This window comes from Branchiostoma belcheri, unplaced genomic scaffold, assembly GCF_001625305.1.
Source record: "Branchiostoma belcheri isolate BF01 breed outbred unplaced genomic scaffold, Haploidv18h27 scaffold39, whole genome shotgun sequence".
NCBI lineage: Eukaryota > Metazoa > Chordata > Leptocardii > Amphioxiformes > Branchiostomatidae > Branchiostoma > Branchiostoma belcheri.
Window position 1 is genome coordinate 831,955 of NW_017804009.1, and position 18,486 is coordinate 850,440.

Consider the following 18,486-nt stretch of genomic DNA (forward strand, 5'->3'; position numbering starts at 1 on the left):
TTTGTATAATTTCATGTTTGGTTTGTGTTTTTAAGTGAGATTTTACGGCTTTTTATTCCGCGGGAGCATGACGTCATTTCCGGTTATGGCGGACAGGTAGCAGTGGGGGGAACACAACAGTTTCTCTGCGACGCAGTCAGTCGAAGTTACCGCTCCAAAACTCTCCTAAACTCCCACACAGTCTGCGAACAGGTAACGGAACACTTTCTCCGGGTCTAGGAGGTGGCGTCGACGGGAATTCCGTCTTATTTTGGTGGTTGTTTGGCTGTGAAAAAGTATTTTGATTTCTGCGAGTCATTGCACCATGAATTTTTTTTGGCACTCGCTCTATGACATACTCGCACGAGCTATGATGTGATCTCTGCACCAAAATATTTTTTGCCGTCTTGCCAAGAGTTTTGCCCACATAATTTTCTCGGTCGCTTCTTGCTTCATTGCCAGGTGTGGACTATATTTCTGATTTCATTGTAAAGCAACGACTTCCCTGCATGCGAGTTCAGTACGACGTTTTAAATTTTTAACGGAAAATAATATACGATGTAGTTTAGTTTGTTACGCTATAATTTATAAACTGATTATGTTGGTGTTCAAGGCCTTGACTCTTGGTCTGTACGTCAGAAAGATTTAGAAGATTGGTGGATAACATGTTTTTCCTTGATCCGTGAGTCACTGTGCTCATACTACTACTAGGAGGATAATCCTCCTAGTAGTAGTATGAGCACAGTTCAGAAAACGGGAACTAAAAGAAATTAGTTTCCATGCAAATTTTTCCTCTGACTGTCACTTGTACTGACTTCCCAGTTTGCCAAAATGCAGTTTTGCTGGTAATATTTATCATGCTTGTGACTGAGTGTATGCTTGTAATTTGGTTTTTGTTTTTTACTATTTCAGTGAGTCCTTTGGACTGTATAAATTTTGTTTCATCAAATTATTTAATGAATAGAATCCATGTACTAGCTATAGCTATAGTACACTGATTTAGATACATGGATTTTCTTCTTTTGCAAACTGCTCCAAAACAAACCGAGCTGCCATCTTGGATATACTTGTTAGCGCCATCAGGAACATTCGGTACCGTTCCATTTGTAGCACGATTACCAAAGCGCGAGCGACCATAACCGAAAGCCCTCCGATCATGACCGGAAAGGCTACCAAACGTTCCTGTGTATATCCAAGATGGCGGCTCGGTTTGTTTTGGAGGTTCCAATGGTGCTAGAGTAAAAAAGGTCACGCTGTGGGCGGTTTAGGGGAATCTGAACATCACGAACCCGGGCAATTGTGAGGAAAGACTTCTGGGAAGCTCGGGTCACTAAAAAACATGGCGAAAGCGGAACATCGTGCAGCCAACAAGAAATATGCAGTTTTGCCAATGGAGCTTTCCACGACTCTTGCTGAGGGGGCTTATTAAATAAGCCCAATTTCAATGTCTGTCAGACATACATGCATCTTTCCCACACTCAGCTTCTGACTGGAGGTTTTTGTCCTCTAGCTTCCACCGGGCGATGCAGCAGCCATGTTGGCGACAGATGAATAATGGAGGAAAATCGCTGTCGGGCGCTCTGATTGGCTGGCACTCTGACAGTTTGGTCACAGGTCAAAACTCTGGGTTTCCAAACTTCGGAGGGGAGCTTTTCGACATCCACTAAGTTAAAACTTGAGTTGAACCTGAAGTTTTAAACTTGAAACCCCTAAAGGCTCAAGAGGCCACGGAGGCTAGCATTCCTGTGTGTCAACAACAAATTTTTTCTTGCTGCCACACCGGGACTCCGAGAGTGGTGAAATAGCCACAGTGATGTAACAGTTGGGGGTTTATAGGCGCTACCAACTGACCCGGCTGATGGGTCTAGACCTTTTAGCCGAATCAGTAGGAGCGTCGGATTTGAAACTGGTGCTGGGGACATTGTGGGTTCGAACCCCTACCCGGGACCAGTTTTTTATCTGTTTCTACTCGCTCCTCCTGTTTCTTACAGCGATATTGATGTGAAAATGCCTCTGCAAAATGCAGACTGCAGATGGGTATTTCTAGTATTTCTAACACTTTCATGTACATTTATGTGAATGTAGGAATCACAGAGAAGATGTCTGAGGCAGATGCAGACATGGCGAGTCAGGGCTCAGACCCGGATGATGAGGGGTTGAGTGACAGCAGCTACCAGGACTACAGTGATGAGGACATTAATGACTACTACAACTATGGACCTGATGACATGGAACAGGTCAGAGTCAGTCTGTCTACCAATAAGTTAGGCCTAGAAAAAAATTTTGTGTTTCCATTTTCCCTACCGACTCTACTACTATTTTCCCGAGCCTTTTTTTTTTTGGCTAGGAACATAAATTTTTTGAGCTGATTTATGTGTTTGTAAGGCCATGTTGATTTGATTATATGGATGACGTCCGCGTGCGCATGAATTTTTGTCCGTTTCAAATAAAAGTTTTCAACCATACTGTAAATCATACAAAACAGTTGCAAAATGAGCAAATATGATCAAATTTGCAATTTGCGTAAGTTGCAAAAAGAAAGATTGGGAAGCAACACCATTGTACTAGTAATAGAATGCCAAAATCAAACGAAAAAGTAGAAAAATGTAAAGAAATAAGTTTGAAAAGTGGATTATTCGCCATACCGTACTCTTGTCATTTGTTCAACCTTCATGACCATGTAGATTTCATAATGAAAGCAACTTTTCTTTTTGGCAAAACTTTTTTTTATTTGCAGTGCAAATTTTGCACGCTCACATCAGTTTTGGGGTTCCCAGAGGATGTCATCCATACAATGTATATCAAATCAACATGACCTATATCAAACTTTAGACCTATGGAATAACTTGTGGCAATATCAGTAGTAATGTGTTTGTAACTGAAGAGCATTTTGATGGTAACACTAACAAATTGTATGTTTGGACTGTTCCACTTTCAGGATGACAGGGGGCAGATTTTTGACCCAGAGGCCTTTGAATACTTTCTATTTAATAAAGAGGAGGCCTGTCAGTTTCTGGATGAGAAAGTAGCAGAATTAATCCAGACAATACAGGTAAGAAACGTTCACTTCTTTTCATGTCATAGGTGGTAAACAGCTCGAATTAAGTGGTACAACGGCTCGAATTAGGTAGTAAAATGTCTTGAAATACGTTATTTGGTAAAGGTGCACATGTTCACATTAGATCTATTCTAATAGAATAGAAAGAAAATACTTGCACAACATGAAGTTTCAAGTAGAATGTTAGCACAGATTCTAACTACACAATATGACTACACTGTATAAACAGAAACCTCCAAAAATACGCAAAAACCTAAACCTCTGCTTGGAGAGCATTTGACAATTATGTATATTCAAGATAATACATATAAAAATTAGCAGGTATACTGTAAATCACTTTATATTTGCAACACTTTTATATTCATGGTTTTTGTAGTCACTTCTGAGTTCCACGAATTTAAACCGTGAACAAAATAATTTGCCAACTTTCTTTCTTCTGCACCGAAAATACATGTATATAATTTATAGTTCTGCAAACATGTTCATTTTTCTCAGGGAAACTGTGATACCGGATTAAGTTATGTATGATAATATGAACTATGGAAGAGAATTACTGTGTAGCTGCATCACACTTGCTAACCACTGTGTAGTTTCCCCCCCAGGTGTCCCACACCATAGGTAAAGTACTGCTGCAGGCACATCAGTGGGTCTTAACGGATGTCATGGAAAGGTCAGTGTTAAGATACGCAGCCATACCATACTCTGTGTGTTTAGTCATTTGTTCAACCTTCATGACCATGTAGATTTCATAATGAAGGAAACTTTTTTGCCAAACTTTTCTATTTGCATGCTTGCATCAGTTTTAGGGTTCCCAGGGGATGTCATCCATATAATCAAATCAACATGGCCTTACATGATGATAATGTAGTGTAGACTTTTTTCATTCATACTTTGTACTCAGTTAATGTTTAATTTGATGTCTTTTTTTCGTCCCCAGGTTTAGGGAAGACTCTGTGCAGTTGATGGTAGATTGCAGAATACTACCTCCTCAAAGTAGAGAAAAAGTAAGTGCACGAGGGAGCTGTTTTTCCTTTCTTTTGTTTTTCTTCTCATGTCATGGTTCCTTTGTTATTTTGAGGTTGTACACGACACGAAACAATAAATTGTTGAAATATTCTATTTCTTGGGATCGATGGTCTTGTCATTTGCAGGGCTCAAAATTCATTTTTGGGTATAGGTACACTGGTGCACCCAAATTAAAAAAAGTTCTGTGCACAAAAAAATTCTGGGTGCACCATATAGAATACAATAAACTATAAAATATAATAAACAATAATAATAAACAAGATTGTATTCTTCTTCTGACACTTAGATGTCAAGAACATGCCGCGTACTAGTATACATTTAATATCTTTACATAAATGTAAAAATGCAAAAAAGCACCCACAGAAAAAAATTGGGTGCACAGCTCCAAATTTGGGTGCTACATGCACCCAGTATTTCAAACCCTGCATATGTCACAAAAGCAGTTAGTTTCCTGTACCATGATGAATGCACACAATTATGAATTGATCTACTAGTAAAATAAAGAACTTTATTGACACAAAAGTACAGCGACTTTCGTAAGGTCTAAAACTACATGTAGATATACAGACTAGGGGTGGGTACCGGTTCAGAAAATTCAGGTCCAGGTCCGGATCAGGTTCAGAGGATCAGGTCCAGGTCCGGACCTGAACCGGACCTGATTATTGTATATCATTTTTGGCAAGCGAAACACAAGTACTGCTGTTAGCATCAGCTATTCTTGGTGTACACGGCACGGCCGCATAAGGCCGCTTTTCCCGATGAATAATACGGCTGAAATGCCAGCACATCCACAAATAATTTGATCACATACTTAATTGCTGCGATCTAAAATGTTACAGGGTTCGCGGGAGTTGTTTATTTTTTTTTTGATTGGTAAAACGCAGGGTAAAATACGCTAAAAATTTCGCCACGCCGCGGTCCACACTTCCGGGTTTAGTGACGACAAAATCACGTCGAAAACGCTAAAAATCCGCATAGAAGCATATATTTTCCCCATAGATTCTTGAAACTATGCATTTCTTCACTAGAATATCGATGTGTGGTTGTGGAAAATAGCATTTTAGCGCTTATATCGAACAAAGAAAAGTTGTTTACTAGCGTGTCGGCTCGCTCAAGTCTTACCGCCAGCAGCGGCGGACGCAACAACCAATCAGAGATGCGAAATGCCGACACGTGACGCGGGATTTGCATACAGGCGCGCGATGCACGAAATATTTTTGCGTCAATATTCAGCGCCGTGTTTCAAGAGATTAATACCGGGAAACAATTTTTTTCTTGTTTTTTTGAACGCATAAACAATGGATTTAGGCTGATCTAGTATGATTCAGGGTTATTTTTTTACCTGTCATGGCCAGATTATCTAAAGATGTGTGTACAATCTACAGAAATGTACATCAGGTCCGGTCATCCGGTTTTCACGTTTCGGTTTTTTGGACTCGGTTCTTGAATGTTGTTCCGGTCCAAACCGGTCGGACTGAACCGGTACCCACCCCTAATACAGACAAATACATGGGTACAACGAAATTAACCTACGTACAAACAATAGATGAGTCAACTAATACTACTTGTTCTAAGGTCTAAACATTCTTTGATATATTTACCTATTTGTACACAGTATGAAAATGAAATAAATGTAGGAAGTTTTACTAGTACTCTTTCCCGCACAACTTTCCTGACATGACCACCTGCAATACTGCCATTTCTCAGCAGGTGGAGCCGCCGCCTGCGCAGTGCCCTGTGTGTCTGCAGGCCCAGGAGGAGAAAGACCTGCTGAGTCTGGCCTGTAACCACAAGTTCTGTACAGACTGCTGGCAGAGGTACTTCCAGGTACAGGTGGAGGATGGGGTGGCCACGGGTAAGTCTGCAAGTCTCTCCTAAAGGCTAAAACTTTATGTTCGAAATTCATTTCTGGGAACAGGTGCACTGGGGTGCAATGGTGCACCCAACTGAAAAAATTATTTGCACGAAAATTTTTTGGGTGCACCATATAAATCAAAACCTTATTATTATCGGTCTTACTGCTCCTCTTCTAAGGCCACACCAATTTAATTTCTTGGTTAACGGATTCGCCGCTTCATTTTTTTCTGATTTGCAAATAAAAATAAAAATCCAGAATCAACTGCAAAATGCTCATATTTTGCCCTGAACAGTTGAAAACAGTCCTTTTCATCCTAGTTGTTACAGTTATTCCATCTTTCAATGCAATGGTATCATTAAAAGTTCAAAATTCATTGTTTAAATTTTGAACCAGCCTGGTGTGTTGACTTCATGGCTCCTATCGTACCATTTTGGGCCATAATAGGATGCCTAGGCCTGTTTTTATTTTTTTATTTTTCGCCCGCCCACTCCATTATTTTTCTAGAAAAATCCGTTAACCAAGAAATTAAATTGGTGTGGCCTAAGCTTGAATCTGAAATGTGAGCTAACTGCAAGATCTTAAACAAATACTACAACAAATATTTTATTATTTTTCTGACTCTTAGATGCCAAGAGTGTCCTATTATACATTTGAAAATGAAAAAAAATACCTACAAAAATATTTGGGTGCACCAGTGCACCTACAGAAAAATATTGGGTGCACAGCTCCAAATTTGGGTGCACTAAGATGCACATGCACCCAGTATTTCCAGCCCTGCTAGGACCAAAAGGCTGAAACTTTTATGTTTCAACACTAAGTAATGTAAATCACAATTTTTCGTGGTACTTTTATATGTTGGGTCTGAGAAAAAAAATTCGGAGACTTCCTTTTCTCACTAGCATACAAATTTAGTGCAACTTACTTAGTTGCCACCACGAACATACATGTATGGTTCCACGAACATGTCCATTTTTCTGAGACACAAACTTTTAGTTAATAAAAAGTTATTTACAGTAAACTGCTTGAAACCATCAGTTTTTTTTGTACTTTTGTTTTTGCCACAAAATTATTTATAGTTACACTTATGATGTACACTATACTTTTACAACACTAACAGAAACACTTGTTGACTTGTCCACAGGAGTGGAGTGCATGTGGAGTGACTGTAGGCTCATCACAACAGAAGACTTCGCCCTCTCTATATTAAAAAACGACCCAGTAACCCTTAGGAGATATCAACAGTTTGCCTTCAATGACTATGTTAAGGTGAGTTCACCATATGAAAATTCTGCAAGACTTAGTAATACATGTGATTAGCATGTATTATTTTTGTATCTACAAGAAAAGCACACAAAATTACATTTTGAAGACCAGAGAATAAGAGTGTTTGTAATGTTCTCACTGATTAGTTTTTCTCTATACAGAACTTACATGTACCAAGACATGTGTTAGGCTTAGGAAAAACGCTGTAAAGTGTTTTTGGTTTCAGTGCTGAAAAAACTAGGGTCAGTAGATTTTCTTCTTCTTTAAAGTCTATTCTTTTAAATCTCGACTAAAATATTCCACCTGTTTGCTTGTGGACAAATACTTTACCCAATTTACCGAATAAAAAATTGCTTCTAACTAAAGAGTGAAAATGGATAAAAATTAATGACGTCAAAGAAATTCAGAGCGTTTAAAATGTCAGTTCGAAATTTTATACTATTATTCAATTTATAATACCAGTGGTCGGTCATAAAAAAGGCTAGGGTCTCGGGTTTTTGCTAGGGTTCATCAGGAAACTGGAAACATTTTTTTCCTAAGCCTTGTTATTGTTGAATTTCAAGTTTATAATCCTGAGGAAGATCATGCTTTGAATTGCAGTTGATATCCTAGAATTATACTCATACTCAGTGTACGTTTGGTATGTAAAGAGAGAAAATGAAGTATGCATTATGTACATTTGTACACTTCAAACTTGTTGTATGTGAATTTTTTATATCCATGACAGGGCCACCACCAGCTGCGATGGTGCCCAGGCCCAGACTGTGACGTGATGTTCATGGCACCACAGCCACTGGGCAGAAAAGTAGAGTGTAAGAAGTGCAAGACATGCTGCTGGTAGGTACAGTACATCAACATTAGGCCACACCAATTTCATTTGTTGGTTCTCAGATTTTTTTCTAAAAAAATATGAAGCGACGGGGTGAATTTTAAAAAAAATTGACGTGATAGCCGGAAAATGTTACGATAGGAGCCATGAATTCAACATACTCAGGCTTTGTTGTAATTCATATAATGAAATTTTTACTTTTAAGGGAAATTACTGCATTGACAGACAGGGAAAAACTAAGAAGACAAGGACTTTCTTTAACCATTGGGGCCAAAATATGAGCATTTGGGGGTTAATTTAGAATGTGAAATTTTTTAGAAAATAAAAAAAAATGAAGAGGCAAATCCAAATTGTTGTGGCCTTATAGGGTTTCTAAGAAATTAAAGACTTGTTCATTTTGCGTTTCTGTCTTCATCGCTGGAAAGTCGTATTAGATGATTTTGAAACAGTTGCGAAAAACTGTAAAATGACTTTGAAAATTCATTTTTGTTGCCCTGAAATTACATTCGATACCTTAAAGAACTGGTTTCATAACTCTTGTCTCCTTGCCTTGCAGTTTTAGGTGTTTGAAAGACTACCATGTCCCAGCAGACTGCCCTACAATAGAAAGCTGGCTGCGGAAGTGTGCAGATGACTCAGAGACAGCCAACTACATCAGTGCACATACTAAAGATGTGAGCTTATACTTCTGCTTATGTTAATGAAAATTAGCCTCTACTAGGCTATAGGCTTTGGGAGGAGACTAAAAAGAGTAGAAATTGGCCAAATGGAGAGTTAACATTCCAGTTGGTCCGCTAGAGAGTACAGTTTGCTGTAAGTTGTACTTTCTAATCAGAAATACACATGTACACAGTCCCAGTTTTACCTGCACTAATGTGCATAATTAAATAAATTATGCACCCAGCATTTCAAGCTAGACTTGAAAACATCAAACCTGCACAGAGATTTACATGTATACAGAAGCTATTAATTTTTTATCATTTAAAACTTTATTGACTGTTTGGTTTTGTTGTCAGATTTTCATTTCACCGAAATAGAAAATCTATACATGACATTTTAGATGTCTCTACTGACCACAATTGCTTGTTATATCTTTCTACAGTGCCCAAAGTGTAACATTTGTATAGAGAAAAATGGAGGCTGCAACCATATGGTATGTTGACCTTGTACTTCAGCTCTTGAGCATCATAAAATTTAAAGCATGATCAGTAGATGCTAATCCATGAAACTTGTGCTATTTTGCTTTATTATATATCAGCTAGATGCGTTGATGTATTCTTATCTAAAATCGTATATTGTTGTGAGGAAAAATAAAAAGAGATTTTGCCAAACTTTCCTGGATTGTACATGTTCAAATAGCCAAAAGAACAAGACCAGTTAGTTGTTTACAGATCAGTTATCATCAATATCTGATACAAGTTGCAGAATTCTATGTAGATTCTATAATGTAAGGATGCTTTAATATAAGTTTTTTTAATGCCAATACTGTAAATCACTTTATATTTGTAGTAGTAAAAATTCACAGTCTGGGAAAAATGGACATGTTCACAGAACTATATGTTTGCAGTGGTGTCATGTGTAGAAGAAAGAAATTCGGCAAATGACTTAGTATTTGTTCCCAGTAATTATAATTTTGCGGTACAGAAGTGACTGCGAAACCCGCAAATATAAATTAAAGTACCTCGAATATAAAGTGATTTACAGTATTTATGGATTTTGTGCTAATACAAAATCTGACAATTGTATATGTGGCTTGTTTGAGACATACTTTACATGACTATCTTTCAGTTAACATTCTTGTGCATGTTGTTAGTACATGTAACTCAGTATTCTATGCATGTATTTGCCAGCGTGTTGCCTGTGTGTGAGACATTTATCAGGGGTTTTTCTAAACAGGGGAATAAGGGAGCTGCTCCCTCATGTAACCAGCCAGCTCCCTCATATCAATTTTGAAATTGAACCCTATGTGGCTATTTACACACCATTTTGTCTTTCTCAAAACGATCTTTTTCCAGTAAAGATGTAAAAACAATACAACAATGCATTCTAGCAATACAAACTGTGTTACTCTTATTTAAAAAATCCCCCTAGGTCACTTCGCTCCCTCGCCATGTTTGCGATCTGCTCCCTCATGCTAAATTTTTTCTAGAAAAACCCCTGTTTATAATTGCATGTTTTTTCACTCTCTTCTGCAGCAATGTTTCAAATGCAAGCATGGTGAGTAACCGTTCTTTGTCTTCCAGCAATGTTACCAATGCCGGTACGGTAGGTAAAATCCCTGTGTTGGCAAGAAAGTGAACTGGAATGGCATGTACATTGTACATGTATTTTGATAAAAGTTTTGCTTTTTATCTATTAATAATTATTATTAAAAGGCTAGAAGAAAGAAGCAAGAGAAATTCATTTGTGAATTAATTTCTCTGAAATAATTATTCTGGTCCTACATTTTGTACTACATTGTACTTTGCGTGTATATCTTTTGGATTACAGTAAACATTGTACTTTATTACCAGTTTACTTTTAAGTATGTGATCATGCCATATGAATGATTTGATAATAATAACTGATGGCTTTTGTATTTACAGATTTCTGTTGGATGTGTCTTGGAGGTACGTATTTTATATCTGATAGTTTGTTAGGCCATTTTAATGCAAATATATGTATATGGGTGACATCCGTGCACACATGAATTCTCGTCTGTTTAAAAAAAAAGGTTTGGACCATACTGTACATGTAAATCTCATAAAGCAGCCTCAAAATGAGCAGTTATGTGGCTTACTAGTAATTTGAAAAAAAAAATATTGGAAAAAGATATAATGTCATAGAATGCCACAATTGATACCAAAGCCAAAGGAAAATAAGAAAATGTAAAGAAATGAAAATGAAGAGTCTATTATTTGAGTCATTTTGACATACATGTACCATACTCTGTGTGTTAAGTCATTTATTCAACCGTCATGACCATGTACATTTGTAGATTGCATGGTTTTCCAATTTTTTTTTTATCAAGACCTACCCACCTACGAAATATCAACATGAAGATAATCCATCTAAGCCTTCTCAAGTTATGCTGTTGACACTCACACAAACAGCCACACAAACATGTGCACACACAGACATGAAAACATAACCTTCTTGGCAAAAGTGCATGATGTACAAAATGACTAATAAACTGGTGGACGTACCAACCACTAAGTATCTAATACCAGCCCAGAAAAGAACAAGAAACAGTCATGCCTTCAAATATCAGAGTTATTAACCAAGAATTGAGGTAACAAATCGTATTTCCCCAGAACTATCGTAGACTGGAACTCGTTGCCACCAAGCACAGTTGAGGCATCATCACTAGAAAGCTTTAAACAACTCCTGCAATCAAATGTGCAAAGATCGAGTGTAGCAAGTCGTTCGGTGTGATATAGCTAGCTGCCGCCGCGCCGCGTGCCTGCGAAGCTGGTGTGTTACGCCGAAGGGCGGTTATACCCGCTATACAGATACAGAAACGTAATTATAGTATGACCTTTATTTATTCCACAGATTGGAAGACCCATGGTAGTGAGTACTATGAGTGTAGTCGGTACAAGGAGAACCCCAACATTGCCAACGAGAGCGCTCAGGCACAGGCGAGAGAAGCACTCAAGAAGTACCTCTTCTACTTTGAACGGGTATGCATCATCCATGCCTAAGGCCACACCATCTTAATTTCATGGTTAACGGATTTTTCTAGAAAAATAATGGAGCGGGAGGGCGAAAAAAATAAATAAATAAAATCAGGCCAAGGCATCCTACGTATTATGGCCCAAAATGGTACAATAGGAGCCATGAAGTCAACACACCAGGCTGGTTCAAAATGTAAACAATGAATTTTGAACTTTTAATGATACCGCTGCATTGAAAGATGGAATAACTGTAACAACTAGGATGAAAAGGGCTGTTTTCAACTGTTCAGGGCAAAATATGAGCATTTTGCAGTTGATTCTGAATTTTATTTTTATTTGCAAATCAGAAATGAAGCGGGCGAATCCGTTAACCAAGAAATTAAATTGGTGTGGCCTAACCGTAGATTTTCTTCTGATATCTTCCTGTATTTTTATGTTGCATCTCCACTTAAATACCAACCACAAAATGTCTGTTAAAATATCAATTTCAAAAGTATGCAAACAATATAATAGTCACTTGAAGTTGGTTCTAATCATGACTGAGAAATTGAGTTTGTGCGCCTTCCAAAACTGACTTTTTCAAGACGCTCTGACAAGCTTCCCAATCGCCCGCCTTGGGCATCTATTTTTTAATCTCTACATACTGAAATGTACCAACCAAGCCCTCAGAGAGGGACCAATGGAATTAAGCCAGGAATTCAAATGAACCAATGATGTTGCTTGTTCTGTTGGAACAATGAACCAACCAAAATTGATTTTTGAACCAGGAATTCAAATGAACCAATGACACTCCTTGTCCTGTTTAAAAAAAAAAAACAATCAAGCCCTCAGAGAGTGACCAATGAAAGAAATTGAGCCAGGAATTCAAATGAACCAATGATATTGCCTGTTCTGTTGGAAAAATGAACCCACGAATCCCTCAGAGAGGGACCAATGAAATTGAGCCAGGAATTCAAATGAACCAATCACATAGCTTGTCCTGTTGGAAAAAATGAACCAACCAAGCCTTCAGACAGGGACCAATGAAATTGAGCCAGGAATTCAAATGAACCAATTACGTAGCCTGTTCTGTTGGAAAATGAACCAACCAAGCCCTCAGCCAATGAAATTGAGCCAGGAATTCAAATGAACCAATTACGTAGCTTGTTCTTTTTTTTCTTTTTTTTTTAAACTTACTGGTCGCCACGTAACACAGAACGTTAGGCCACTTCAGGGTTGGTTAACCACCTGAATGTTCTGTTGGAAAAATGAACCAATCAAGCCCTCAGCCAATGACATTGAACCAGGAATTCAAATGGACCAATGACGTTGATTGTTTCAGTGGGAGAACCACCAGAAGAGTCTGAAGCTGGAGGAGCAGACGTTCCAGCGGATCCAGCAGAGAATCAAGGAGAAGGTGATGAACAACATGGGCACCTGGATCGACTGGCAGTACCTGCTCGATGCAGCCAATCTCCTACACAAGGTGGGATTTTTGTCCCCATAGACGTACATGTAAGCATTAAGGGACTTGCCGAAGGCCCAATTTTTGTGGCCCAATGCCTGCCTATGACGACCACGTCATTTAAAGTGTGTGGCAGAAAACGTTTTTTGATAACTAGTGAGATATCTTAATGGAATCGGTGAGTTTACCATAAAATTTTGACAGCCTTTGCAAGAATACATGTAAAATGGCTGGGTCTATTGGACAGTCAATTATAAAATAGGAAATTTTTCTGCAGTTTCCTTGTCTTCTGTCTTGACTTCTTGCCATGCTTTTTGTATAGGAAGACCTCTTGTCTAAGAAGACCACTTTCCTTGGTCCCATGGGTGGTCGTTTTACTTGATGAAATTTTAACGAAATCGGCCAGTTTGCCATTGATTTTGACAGTCTTTGCGCCCTGTAAAAATGGCACTGACTGGGTCACTTTGTGTCCATGGGGCAGTCTATTGTAAAATGTGCAGAAATTCTGCGTTGGTTTTCTTGTTCTCTGCCCTATCTTGTATGATTTTTGTCCAAGAAGACCACTTTTCCTCGGTCCCCTAGGTGGTCGTCTTAGACAAGTTTGATTGTATTTCCTACTGTTACAGAACATGTACTAGTAGTTATAATGTTGTTGTCTTCCCCACACAGTGCCGTTACACCCTTGAGTACACCTATCCATATGCATATTACCAGGAGGGAGGCCCTCGCAAGAAACTGGTAAGATAATAACGTCTTTGAAGTCCATAGCATTTGAAAATGTACAAATGTATTTGTAGTACACATAATTTGCCGAATGTTTTAACTAGTGTACTGTGTGTTAAATAATGCTGTTACTGAAGTCATGCTAATTTATGTTTCAACTGTTCTAAACGTAAATGTGGTCACAGGTTTGTTCTTGTTTGAGACGCTAAGTTGTTCTATGTATTCCCTCTCTCCCCAGTTTGAGTACCAGCAGGCCCAGTTGGAGGCAGAGATAGAGAACCTTTCCTGGAAGATAGAACGTGCCGAGCAGACAGACAGAGGGGTGAGATGATGTTTCTCATGCAGACTGTAAATCTTTTCATATTCGTAGTGCTGCATACCAGTTCACTGGACTTGGATCCGGACTTGAAAGAATGTTTAGGTTCAAGTCCAAAAAAACTAAAAGTCAAGAACTGAGTCCGGACTTATTACCATAAAAGACCATTTCACATACCCCGTTTCTTTCCAAACCACCTAAAACCTTCCGTAGATTGCAAAATCTTTGCTGCAAAATGAAGAAAGCATTGCCATCGGGCATCGTCAAGTACCGGCCTCCATGTTATGTGGCCAAAGTTTCACCAAAACAACATTGCAAGGATGACAACATGCAATTTTGTATATGCATGTGGGAACGAATTTATGCCATGGGTTTAGGTCCGGACTTACAAGTCCGGAACTGAACCTAAACCTCTGGACCTGAACCTAAATGTGGGTTTAGGTATGCAGCACTACATATTCGCAGTAGCAAAATTTTGTGGTCTGAGAAAAATGGACATGTTTGAAGAACTATTTGTTCCTGGTGGCGGCAGGTGCATAAGAAAGAAAGTCAGCATTTTATTTGGTTGCAATAATGATAAATTCACTGTACCGAAGTGACCGTGAATATAAAAGTACTGCGAAACTTTGCAGGGATTGAAACACCCACTTGCAACATGCAATTTGCATGTGGGTTTCAACATATGCATATGTGTTTCACATCATCTTTATTGAATTGACAACACAATTAAAACAATACACAAGATGAAGGGTTAAAAACACCTCGGTCGGCCCTTTCAAGCAGATCAACATTGATCAAGAGCGCAAGGTTAAAAACACAATAAGATGCGGTGCATCAGCCATCAATATAATCTATTGCACGTTATAAGTATTCTGTGTGAACATACAATTTTGCATGTTGAACTAATGAGTGGAGTTTAAAGTTTCAAGCAATTGCAACTATTTCCATGTAAGGCCACACCAATTTAATTTCTTGGTTAACGGATTTGCCCGCTACATTTTTTTCTGATTTGCAAAAAGAAAAATTCAGAATCAACTGCAAAATGCTCATATTTTGCCCTAAACAGTTGAAAACAGTCCTTTTCTTCCAAGTTGTTACAGTTATTCCATCTTTCAATGCAGTGGTATCATTAAACGTTCAAAATTCATTGTTTAAATTTTGAACCAGCCTGGTGTGTTGACTTCATGGCTCCTATCATACCATTTGGGCCATAAGAGGATGCCTAGGCCTGTTTCTTTTTTTTTTCGCCCGCCCGCTCCATTGTTTTTCTGGAAAAATCCATTAACCAAGAAATTAAATTGGTGTGGCCTAACGGAAAAGTTTTCCTGTCTTCTTCCAGGACTTAGAAAACCAGATGGACATCACGGAGAAACGCCGACTGACTCTGCTGAGGGACTTCCAGTCTGAGAGCTAGCCTTCCTCTCTTCACCCCCCTCCCCCTTCTCACCACCACCTCACAACATCACCTCATCACTTCTGAGCAGGGATGTACTGTATACCAACCCCCCCCTGTTTTCTTCAACCCCCCTGCCCCCAAGCCTCTTTGTTGAAATGAAGGGGGGAGGGGGGTCCAAGGTCAATTGTAGGTCACAGAATGCTGGCACTCTTGGCAGAGCTTATAATTATTTTCCTGGCATCAGATGTCTACTAAGTAATGTATACCCTCAAGGCCTCAACCCATGGACTTGCTGCTAGTCGTACACATTAGCCCCTACTACTGCTGCCTTCCAGCTTTAAAATGATTACAACAAAGCCGTGTACACAGTACACACAGATGTCAGAGCCAGGATTTTGATAGTAAGGCCATGTTGATTTGATTATATGGATGACATCCTCTGGGAACCCCAAAACTGATGCGAGCGTGCGAATAAAAAAAAAGGTTGACCAAAAAAAAAGTTACCTTTATTATGACGTCTATGTAGTCATGAAGGTTGAACAAATGACACACAGAGCATTGTATGGTGAATAGACTCTACATTTTCATTTCTTCACATTTTCTTCCTTTGGACTTGATTTGGGCATTCTACGACATTAGTATCATTTTCCAATATTTTTTGTAATATACGACATATATTTGCTCATCTTGCAGCTGCTTTGTAAATTGTATGATTTACAGTATGGTCAAAAACATTTTATTTTGGAAACGAATGAAAATTCATGTCCTCGCGAATGCCATCCTTGTAATCAAATCAACATGGCCTACTGAGAAACTAAAAAGCTCTCTGTTAGTGTATAGAAGAATCCCTTGTTGGAATATTTGTTCATAACTTGTCTCTTTGTTGCATCAAAATTTCATACTGTTACGTCTGACATAGAAGACAAAATGAATTGTTAACAAAAGTCTCTATTCCAAAATTCTACGCGGGTTTGTCCAGTTCAGTGAAGCATGGTTTTTCTCTACAAATTGACTGGAAGTTTTCATAATTTCACATGTGAAGTCTTAAAAACTTCTGAGGTTCAAAAATGTCTTCTCAAGTCTGAAACAAAAGTGTCGTCTTCTCAAGAACTCTGAGCTTTGTCAGATGCCGAAAATCTTCAAACATAATAAGAAGAAACAGTTAAATGTGGGGAAAAGGCTAGAGAAAAAAGTACTCAATATCTGTTGCCTGTTTTAACTGCCCTGTACAAGCACAATTCTGACACAGCAAAACCGTTGGTATATAACTGAAGTCTGTCACCATTTACAATGTATCTATATAATAATTTTCTATCACCGTTGAGGAAAGAGTGAACTAATAGTATGTAGAACAACCTCAGCAAATGATGAGGACTTTTGCTGCCCAGATTGGTAAAGTAGGAAAATATGAACATCAAGAATTGCTAACACCTCAGGGGCATGGCTTTCTGTATAGCTAGCACAGTAAGAGGCACCTATACTGGATTTAACAAGAAAAAACAGCTTGTACAATGTACGAAACAACAGTGACGTCTAGTTTCATCAGGTTGGTAAGTCATTGAATAAAGAGACTCTTTTATACACAACCAAGTCTTTTATTCAGCCGATGTTTCGGTGACCGTCTGTCACCTTCCTCAGGGCAATTCTGACTGGTTCACATTGCACTGCAGTACAGGTGTCACTGCTATAGATGCATTCCCAAACGTAAAAAATATTGTAGATACAGTTCCAGTAACCGTGTAGATATGTAAATACGTTTGGGAATGCATCTACATTGTATAGCAGCGACACCTGTATTGCAGTGCAATGTGAACCAGTCAGAATTGCCCTGAGGAAGGTGACAGACGGTCACTGAAACGTCGGCTGAATGAAAGACTTGGTTGCGTAAAAAAAAAAAAAGTAGTCTCTTTGTTCAACAGTGACATCCATTTTGTAGCTTGTATCAACCCAAATAATCAATCACCAACATGTAAAATTCTTCAGTCAGTCTCTTACTGAGTATTGTACTATACCAAAGATTTCAGTTAATGAAACATTTGGGTTGTTGAGGCTTAAAGTGATTTAAATCTGCAACAGTTGTATACCATTCCTTCTAAGTCAAGGCTTGCATTGGCTACTCATCACTAAGGCCACACCAATTTAATTCGTTGGTTCTCGGATTCGCCTCTTCATTTTTTTCTGATTTGCAAAAAAAAAAAGATTCTCATTCGGAATCAACTCAAAAATGCTCATATTTTACCCTTAACAGTTGAGGAAAGTCCTTTTCTTCCTAGTTCCCACAGTTTTTCCATCTATCAATGCAGTAGTTTGATTAAAAGTTCGAAATTCATTGTTTAAGTATTAAACTAGCCTTTTGTGTTGCCTTCATGGCTCCTATTGTAGCATTTGGAGCTATAATAGGATGCCTATATAATAAAAACAGGTCTATAGACCTGTTTTTATTTTCTTTTTTCGCCCTGTCACTTCATTTTTTTTTTGATCCGAGAAACAACAAATTAAATTGGTGTGGCCTAAAGTGGAAACGAGTGATACACAGCAACAGTGTAAGTTCTTTTGCTGAAGGGTAGGCACTTCACAAAAGCAAGGCCTGCTTACAAAAGAAACATAGTCCTAGTCCTGCTTCTATACACTGCCCTTGCTTCATGATGTGTATTATCCGTAAATAATTTCATCGGGTTCTCACTTTTGTCCTCAACTAGGAGTTTAGGTCTCATACTATCATGAAATTTCATCTGTGTTGGTAGTTACAAGTATGGTTTTAAGTGAAAACTTTTGTTTCAACACAAGGAATGGTTCTCACCTAGAGCTTTTGACCAGTCACTCTGGTCTTCTTCAGTAGACTGACCCAGTGAGGCTTGTCACATGGCTTCTCTGAAGTGTGACGTCAACACTGGGTCAAAGGTATCTGGTGAACGATGTCGGTGTTGACACCACACTT

General features: G+C 38.6%; 1 protein-coding gene across 4 annotated transcripts; it reads left to right on the plus strand.

Moving 5' to 3' along the window:
• Window positions 1-55: 55 nt before the first annotated feature.
• LOC109476754 (E3 ubiquitin-protein ligase ARIH2-like) lies at window positions 56-16,034 on the plus strand. Of its 4 annotated transcripts, none has more exons than XM_019777768.1 (17): window positions 56-192; window positions 2,065-2,216; window positions 2,918-3,031; window positions 3,628-3,707; window positions 3,975-4,041; window positions 5,771-5,918; window positions 7,063-7,187; window positions 7,912-8,021; window positions 8,570-8,687; window positions 9,116-9,166; window positions 10,257-10,278; window positions 10,599-10,622; window positions 11,548-11,675; window positions 12,991-13,134; window positions 13,783-13,851; window positions 14,075-14,158; window positions 15,492-16,034. In XM_019777768.1, the coding sequence occupies exons 2-17, from the start codon at window positions 2,079-2,081 to the stop codon at window positions 15,564-15,566; spliced, it is 1,497 nt and encodes a 498-aa protein (XP_019633327.1). In that variant the 5' UTR covers window positions 56-192; window positions 2,065-2,078; the 3' UTR covers window positions 15,567-16,034. The 4 variants fall into 4 exon arrangements, with proteins under 4 accessions (XP_019633327.1, XP_019633326.1, XP_019633325.1 ...); XM_019777767.1 differs by lacking the exon at window positions 10,257-10,278 and adding an exon at window positions 10,209-10,230 and having other exon boundaries at window positions 2,075-2,216; XM_019777766.1 differs by lacking the exon at window positions 10,257-10,278 and adding an exon at window positions 10,209-10,230 and having other exon boundaries at window positions 15,492-16,033.
• The last annotated feature ends 2,452 nt before the right edge of the window (window positions 16,035-18,486 follow it).